Here is a 9,288-nt window from a genome sequence, read left to right on the forward strand (position 1 = left end):
ATTCTGTCTGGGAGTTCCTGGAATAAATTTATGTACATTCGTGTGTTACAGTGCTCATTATACTACTTAATATAGACTCAGTGACATGTTGTCTGCAGAGGATTAGTGTAGATGTTATTTTATTAATTCTTACCTTTTATGATACAATTGCATGTACTGGCTGGTTATATGACAATGGAGGACGGACTTTACTTTGGCCCCACTTAGTTAGATGCGTAAACAAACAAGTGTGTATAAGAATCGCAGCCCAAGATGTGACTGACCCACCTCCTCCTGAGATTTAGGTTTTTCGTGATTTCCCTAACTCGCTTCAGGTTCCTTTGAAAGGGCACGGTCGATTTCTTTCCCCAATGTGATGGGACCGGTGACCTCGCTGTTTGATCGCCCCCCGAATCCACCAACCAACCAACCATCTCCGCCTGACTGTCGGATTGCATGCCTGCACCTAGACGCCTACTCAGCCATCTACAACGAAAATCAAGCGCCGCACAAGTCCAGTACTCTCCAGTAAAAAAAAAAAAAAAAAAAAATACCCGACGCCAGTGACATATGTTACATTCCACGTCATCCCTTGTCCTTGCTCCTCACATAGCACGGTGCTGGGAAGTTCTTTACGGATGGCACTTGTCAGAATCAACAGTCTGCGTGATGCTGTGGTACTACTGCCACCTGCAAGATCCCCAGATCAACCATAGATGTAAAATGTGTGGTGCAAGTTCGGGTGTCAACTCCGTACTAGTGACAGTAACCAGGATATCAAAGATCAGTTCCAGCTGCCAGCTTGCCTCAGAGGAGGACACAATAGTTTTAAGACATCCTTCCCAACAGAATCAGTGCCCGCACACACACAATGCTGGGGAGCTGTCACACTGATAAATGTGCTCACTCAAGTAAGCTCCTCACGATTTGAGTGTTGTTGTAATCAGTGAAATAAACACTCACCGTGTGATGCTTCACTTCGTTCCCGACCCTCCCCCACTTTCTGGGCAATCCACTTCTTTCTCACGTTTCTGCTAGAGCTTCTGGATTTGTACAAACTTCTCACTATACTAGGATCGTCTTCGTATATCCAGCACATGAATATGAATCTCATTTAAATCCTTCTGGGTGTATTTTAGTCTCCTCCGGAAAAATATTAAAAAGCGTGAAATATTCGACGTTTAGGTCACGTTATACAGATTACATGCCGTGAGGTAGTTCTCTGTACCATAACCAAAATGTCTCTTATTTTAGTGCTTTGAGATTTTAAGTATTTTATACGATGATGTCGCATTACATGCAGAACGATTTTAATAACATTGACACTGGCCGCAGAAGCGTAGGTATTTACATCATTAGTATGAACCTATTTACGTATCAGCGACTGATATCGGAATATTCATGAACAGCTAGAGAAAGTAACTAAAGAACCTGACATGAATTATTCTTTTAAAAAATCAGTTTTCGCATTACAATCCATCTATGAAACGTTGCAAATGCACCCAAGTAACTGTTATGTGCCACTGTGGTTAGTTTAGTTCATACATTCATCACAAGATGGAAGCTTTGCTATGTTGCTATGTTGCTCACTTGTTTACGCAGAACTTGATTTGAATAAAAAACAGAATGATAATATTCCTTTTTGTTTACCTTACGTCGATTGAAGTCTCTGACATCATTGGAAAAATGCTCTTAGTATCTGGCCATAGCTACCTGCCGTGCGGTAGGAACTTCGAGGAGAGGAAGACGCTGTGCAAGGCATTTGCACCTGAAGACCTCCATGATATTGCAGGATCTGGTACATATTCTAACAAATTTGAAGTCAACGAGTTAATCGAAAAAAAATTCATCTATATTCAGTCTTCTGCCCTTTCCTGGGTAGCAACAAAAAAGCTGCAGATCTGAAATATAACTATGGTTCCCCTCTCAGCAAGGAATCCCAGAGTCACAGAAGTGAAACATGCCTTCAGCGAAATTGGGAAGTGGATGTCTCTGACAACAGAAACGTAACATTCAAAGGAACTGAAGGACAAAGAGTACTAAGCAAAGAAAAAGACTTGTTATCAATGATCCCACATTTGGATGAACAATACAGACATTTTATGAGAAGCAGTGTCGTACTCAGTTAGATTGATTTATACTTTGAGTTTCTTTCAAGCAGTGTACTGGTACGAAGACTCAAATTACCTTTGACACTCCGTTTTTCCAAGTAATTTCCATCCCGTTCTATGATCTTCCGACGCGAAACAAGAGCATGTATGCCCTGTCGGTAACAATCGGTGTCCTGGTGGCGGAGGCAGTGCTTCACTGTGTGAATCACCTCCTCATCGTCCTCAAAATGTCTCCCACGAATGACATCCTTTAATGGCCGAAACAAGTGGAAGTCCGAGGGGGATAGGTCAGGTGTGTCACGTGTGACAGCCGTCGATGGTCTTTCCGACAGCTGAAAATCGTGGAGCTCCGCCGAACCACCATGACCTCACTCTCCGTGCCCAGTGACTAACTGTACTTCTGTCGACAACAGATACTCCATAGACTTTGCACAAGCGTTTGTGAATATTCTCCACAGTGTCTTTCTGTGCAGCGAGAAATTCAATGACGGCACCTTGCTTGTAACGTACATCACCAATAGACGCCATTTTGAAACTATCCTGCAACTACGCTATCAGTCGAAAGTTACGGAAACTTGGCGCGCTCACTCAGAAGACTTCAAATAACACATACGTAAAGTTTCCCATTCGTAGCATTGTTTTCAGCCGAGAAAAAAAATAGGTGCATTGCTTTCTAACAAACCTCGTAATTATGTGACATGCAATACCATTAATTAAATATAAAGATCAACTACAATTCCTCTATAGTCAACATAATTATCTCTAGAAATTCAACGTCTATATAGACGTTTAAAAAATTCTCATTTATTGTTGTGCCTCAGTTGCATATTTTTAAGTAGATTACATGTTTCGATCACTGTATCATCTTAACATCTAAGTAACTGCCTCAGCAGCGCGTCTTGTCTACTCAGAACCACATGACACTGATAAGTGATTCTGAGTATACAAGACCGGTTGCTAGCGCAACTGCTTGGATCTGAAGACGATCGAGAGTGATCGAAACAGGTTCTCACTCTGATTTGTGGTCCTAACTAGATATGATTGGTTGCTGACGCTACTGCTTGGATCTGAAGATGATCCAGAGCGATCGATTATTACAATCTATAACACTTCAACAGCATTTACGTAGCTTACGAATTCAAATACCAAATTTGGTTTATTGCGTACTATGCCGAACAAATAGTCCTGTCACGTAAAAGCCACGTATAATACTCCTGTCTGCTACTGCTATACCATAACCTTCAAGTAGGAGGCAGGTCGTGAAATATAGTTATCTAGTAAAAACAATTATGGTATAAAGCAACAGAGCAGTGTTACCCTCTGAGAGGAATTTTATTAGGTTGACCGTGCTGTACCAAACGGGAATGGCTTATCGAAAATGAAAGTCAGAATTACGTAAATATTTGAACAGTACTAACAAAATTTTGTCTATCTGTACTGTTCAATTGAGAAAGAAAACGGTCGCCAGCCTAACTAGGCAAGAGAATGATTAACATTCTCGTTTAAGAAAATAGTTATCAGTAGCTATAACGGATCCACACAACCTATACTTTGTCACATGCGAGTGCAGTGAACTATTACACATACATATGTTTACGATAAGATTGGAACTCACAGAGCAGGAGAAACAATTTGCAAGATTACAACAGTTACCGAAACACACTATTACTTTCAGGGCTTACACAAAGTGAATGGTCTTTATAACATTACTATTGATATGCACTTCTAATACACCAGAGAGGCTAACACTTAGTAAACACGAGTATATAATGTTTCACAACTGCAGCTTTCTCACTTTTACTACAGCGAAACACAATGTTGACAAAATTGCAAGAAATTGACTCACCTTTTAGAATTTACTACAGACAACAATGTGATCATTTACTTTATAAGCCTCAGTCTTAAGAACTTTTAATTTTGAAGTTAGCAACACCACTTTAATAAGCAGTTTTAATAGGAATATTTTCAGCAAACAACATTTACTTTAACTCACTCTCTTGCCACCTTAATTTTAACTTTCTTTTTACTATGTTGAAGAGGCATTAATGAGCAAAATATTGGGCTTTTAATGTACTTTCAGTAAGGACACTCGGTAATCACTTTAGTTCAAACGGAGAGGAACCTGAGAGGTGTTATGATGGGGAGAAAAATCAAGGTAGGTACATAAAGTCAGATATAAATTACCTTATATTTGTGCACACTAAAACATCCATTAAGCTGATCCTTCACTGTACATCATTGTAACATTCCGATGTAATGATTGCGCAATGTGGTGGCAACTGCATGTTGGTAGGTGGAATTGCAGGCAGAATTGCTGGACTCTGTCGTTTCTTGGTGGCGATGATAGATACAAATTCCAAAATAGTTCCAGCTAATTATCCATCCATCCGAGGCATTGGAAAGAAGCAGAAAAAACCTCTCTCGGAACCAGCACAATATGCACACTTTACACGGCAGTGCATAGTTTGGTAGCTCCTCCTCGACTGCTGGCTCATCCCCGACTCGTAGCTCGCCTCCAACTGACTGCTCGTCCTCGACTGGTTGCTCGTCCCCGACTGACTATCAGTTCCACCTTTTCTACACAGGCCAGCCACAATTTGCGCGCGCTACACAGTTCCGTTCCCGAGGGGAACCACAACAACTTTTACATACAGAATAACTAAGAATCCTAAGTGAGGATCAGCAGTTTACATAACAGCAACCAAATGCATTAAATAAAACAGAACATTTGTACGTATTGAAATTTCTACTAAAAATTATTCACACAAAATTACAATCATATACAGTAAGTTTTGTTCCCTCCAAATGGGACAAAGCATTTAAACGAGAGATATGCTACACAGCATACAATCAAATCATGACATCAAAGTTTTAACAAAGAAAGGAGTATACAGTTTTGTGTTATCTATTCAATCACACACATTTACAGAAGCTCAGCGATGTAACATTAAATGAAACAAAAGCGAAATAAATCAGTACAAAATTAGAGCTATGGTGTTACAAATCTAATTAGAAATGAGCAACTGAGACGAAACAATAAATGAGAATTATCTTAACTACCTACTATTATCCTACTATGTAGTGTACACTATATTTCATATTATAATTTAAAATGAAAACTCTGGTGATATGCCAGGCGATCAAAAAGTCAGTATAAATTTGAAAACTGAATAAATCACGGAATAATGTAGATAGAGTGGTACAAATTGACACACATGCTTGGAATAACTTGAGGTTTTATTAGAACCAAAAAAAATACAAAAGTTCAAAAAATGTCCGACAGATGGTGCTTCATCTGATCATAATAGCAATAATTAGCATAACAAAGTAAGACAAAGCAAAGATGATGTTCTTTACAGGAAATGGTCAGTATATCCGCCATCATTCCTCAAAAACAGCTGTAATCGAAGAATAATGTTGTGAACAGCACTGTAAAGCATGTCCGGAGTTATGGTGAGGCATTGGCGTCGGATGTTGTCTTTCAGCATCCCTAGAGATGTCGGTCGATCACGATACACTTGCGACTTGAGGTAACCCCAAAGCCAATAATCGCACGAGCTGAGGTCTGGGGACCTGGGAGGCCAAGCATGACGAAAGTGGCGGCTGACCACACGATCGTCACCAAACGACGCGCGCAAGAGATCTTTCACGCGTCTAGCAATATGTGGTGGAGCGCCATCCCCCATAAACATCGTTCGTTCCAGCAGGTGTTTATCAGCCAGGCTGGGGATGATGCGATTCTGTAACATATCGGCGTACCTCTCACCTGTCACGGTAGCTGTTACAAAACCAGAACCACGCATTTCCTCGAAGAAAAAAGCCCCGATAACGGTAAAAGTGGTAAATCCATGCCATACCGTGACTTTCCCGTCGTGCAATGGAGTTTCCACGACAGTTCTAGGATTTTCGGTAGCCCAAATTCTGCAGCTGTGGGCGTTGACAGACCCTCGGAGCGTGAAATGAACTTCGTCGGTCCGCAACACGTTACTCAACCAATTGTCATCTTTTTGAAACGCCCACACCGCAAATGCCCTCCGCTTCGCTAAATAACATTTATACACGATTGTCATGCGCGGTCACTGACGTTTTGCTGTCCAGTGCCATCTGTCGGACATTTTTTTTGTTCTAATAAAACTCTATGTCATTCCAAGTATGTGTGTCAATTTTTACCCCTCTATCTACAGGAAGCGCAAAATGACTAAGCAGAGATGGCTAGAGGACAAATGTAAGGATGTAGAGGCTTATCTCACAAGGGGTAAGATAGATACTGCCTACGAAAATTAAAGAGACCTTTGGAGAAAAGAGAAACACTTGTATGAATATCAATAGCTCAGATGGAAACCCAGTTCTATACAAAGAAGGGAAAGCAGACAGGTGGAAAGAGTATATAGAGGGTCTATACAAGGGCGATGTTCTTGAGGACAATATTATGGAAATGGAAGAGGATGTAGATGAAGACGAAATGGGAGATATGATACTGCGTGAAGAGTTTGACAGAGCACTGAAAGACCTGAGTCGCAACAAAGCTCCGGGAGAAGATAACATTCCATTAGAACTACTGACAGTCTTGGAAGAGCCAGTCCTGACAAAACTCTACGATCTGGTGAGCAAGATGTATGAGACAGGCGAAGTACCCTCAGACTTCAAGAAATAATAATTCCAATCCCAAAGGTGGCAGGTGTTGACAGATCTGAAAATTACCGAACTATCAGTTTAATAAGTCACTGCTGCAAAATACTAACACGAATTCTTTACAGGCGAATGGAAAAACTAGTAGAAGCCGACCTCGGGGAAGATCAGTTTGGATTCCGTAGAAATATTGGAACACGTGAGGCAATACTGACCCTACGGCTTATCTTAGAAGCTAGATTAAGGAAAGACAAACCTACGTTCCTAGCATTTGTAGACTTAGAGAAAGCTTTTGATAATTTTGACTGGAATACTCTCTTTCAAATTCTAAAGGTGGCAGGGGTAAAATACAGGGAGCGAAAAGCTATTTACAATTTGTTCAGGAACCACATGGCAGTTATAAGAGTCGAGGGACATGAAAGGGAAGCAGTGGTTGGGAAGGGAGTGAGACAGGGTTGTAGCCTCTCCCCGACGTTGTTCAATCTGTATACTGAGCAAGCAGTAAAGGAAACAAAAGAAAAATTCGGAATAGGTATTAAAACCTATGGGGAAGAAATAAAAACTTTAAGGTTCGCCGATGACATTGTAATTCTGTCAGAGACAGCAAAGGACTTGGAAGAACAGTTGAACGGAATGGATAGTGTCTTGAAGGGGGTATAAGATGAGCATCAACAAAGTCAAAACAAGGGTAATGGAATGTAGTCGAATTAAGTCGGATGATGCTGAGGGAATTAGATTACGAAATGACACACTTAAAGTAGTAAAGGAGTTTTGCTATTTGGGGAGCAAAATAACTGATGATGGTCGAAGTATAGAGGATATAAAATGTAGACTGGCAATGGCAAGGAAAGCGTTTCTGAAGAAGAGAAATTTGTTAACATCTAGTATTGATTTAAGTGTTAAGAAGTCGTTTCTGAAAGTATTTGTATGGAGTGTAGCCATGTATGGAAGTGAAACATGGGCGATAAATAGTTTAGAGAAGAAGAGAATAGACGCTTTCCAAATGTGGTGCTACAGAAGAATGCTGAAGATTAGATGGGTAGATCACACAACTAATGAGGAGGTATTAAATAATAATAACTAATGAGGAGGTATTGAATTGGGGAGAAGAGGAGCTTTTGGTACAACTTGACTAGAAGAAGGGATCGGTTGGTAGGACATGTTCTGCATCAAGGGATCACCATTTTAGTATTGGAGGGCAGCGTGGAGGGTAAAAATCGTAGAGGGAGACCAAGAGATGAATACACTAAACAGATACAGAAGGATGTAGGTTGCAGCAGGTATTGGGAGATAAAGAAACTTGCAGAGGATAGAGTAGCATGGAGAGCTGCATCAAACCAGTCTCAGGACTGAAGCCACAACAACAAGAATATCTACATTATTCCGTGGTTTATTAAGTTTTCAAATTTGTACTGACTTCTCTATCACCCAGTATTTGTTTCATAACTCGCAAACAAGTTTTTGCCACTTAGCATGTTTTTGGGTTAGACTCTTCAACTGTTATCGATTAGTACGTGTGCTGGCTGCCTGGTATTGGCGAATGTTTTCCTCCCGCAGGGCCAGCAGCCAAACGCGGACGACGACAACACGCCGCAGAAGCGCGTGGACAAGATCTTCGACCAGATGGACAAGAACCACGACGACCGGCTGACGCTGGAGGAGTTCCGCGAGGGCAGCAAGGCCGACCCGCGCATCGTGCAGGCGCTCTCCATGGGCGACGCCGGGCCGCGCATGTCGGCCGCCGGCCAGCCGCCCCCGGCCACCCCCGGCGTCGCGACGCCGCCCCCGCAACAGGCGCCGGCGTCGCCGTCGCCCGCCCCGGGGTAGCCCCTCGTTGCGTCGCACGGCCTCCCCCCTGGTAGTCCGAGGACGTTGACCTCCATTCCGCTGAATGCTGACTCTTGTTACAGGTTGAAGCGTAACCTTTCGTTGCCGTTCACTTCTGTTGCGAAACGTCTGTTCCGTCGCAAAGTGACTGTCTTTTGAATATGTCTGAGCAGTGGCTGACAATGTTCGGCAACTTCACAACTTCACGTTCCTTTGCGCTTCGTGTGACCCGTTGACCTGCATAGGGACAGTATTATTGTTTGGTTGTAATCGAAATATATCGTGTAGATTCATCTCATTGCACTTGGAAATAGGTTACCATGGACACATTAAATGTTTTCTGTCTATCTCCCTGTCAAATCTCTACTGTACATCTGCACGATATGAATAATGAACTTCTCCACGAATGTTAAACTGATACACAAGCATTTAAGTAGTCAATAAAAAAGCTACAATGACTTCCTTGGAGAGTCAGGAAGTTTTTAAGGAAACTTCATAAAGGAATCGTGTTATTATCTATCCAAAACAGGAGTGTTACGAAATATGCTATTTTCAACATTTTGTTTCGGAGATAACAATTGATATCGCGTGGAAATATTGATAAATATCGTGAAAAGACTGGCATTTCTATCATTACTGGCATCCGTCACACTTTCGCTGCCTTTACAAAAGTTATACACTGTCCTCCATTTTTGTCTAACTAAATTAATTGTATCGTATAAAAAATATGTAAATGCAGCAC

At 41.5% G+C, this 9,288-nt stretch overlaps 1 protein-coding gene across 1 annotated transcript in view; it reads left to right on the forward strand.

The window, feature by feature from the left end:
- The window catches only part of LOC124777124 (frequenin-1), a 270,021-nt gene extending 261,387 nt beyond the window's left edge, over positions 1 to 8,634 (forward strand). Inside the window, exons 7-8 of the mRNA XM_047252414.1 lie at positions 8,277 to 8,463; positions 8,630 to 8,634. Coding sequence (XP_047108370.1) covers positions 8,277 to 8,463; positions 8,630 to 8,634 — 192 coding nt within the window. The remainder of the gene's footprint in view (positions 1 to 8,276; positions 8,464 to 8,629) is intronic.
- The last annotated feature ends 654 nt before the right edge of the window (positions 8,635 to 9,288 follow it).

The sequence above is a fragment of the Schistocerca piceifrons genome, chromosome 1 (assembly GCF_021461385.2).
Source record: "Schistocerca piceifrons isolate TAMUIC-IGC-003096 chromosome 1, iqSchPice1.1, whole genome shotgun sequence".
Classification (NCBI taxonomy): domain Eukaryota; kingdom Metazoa; phylum Arthropoda; class Insecta; order Orthoptera; family Acrididae; genus Schistocerca; species Schistocerca piceifrons.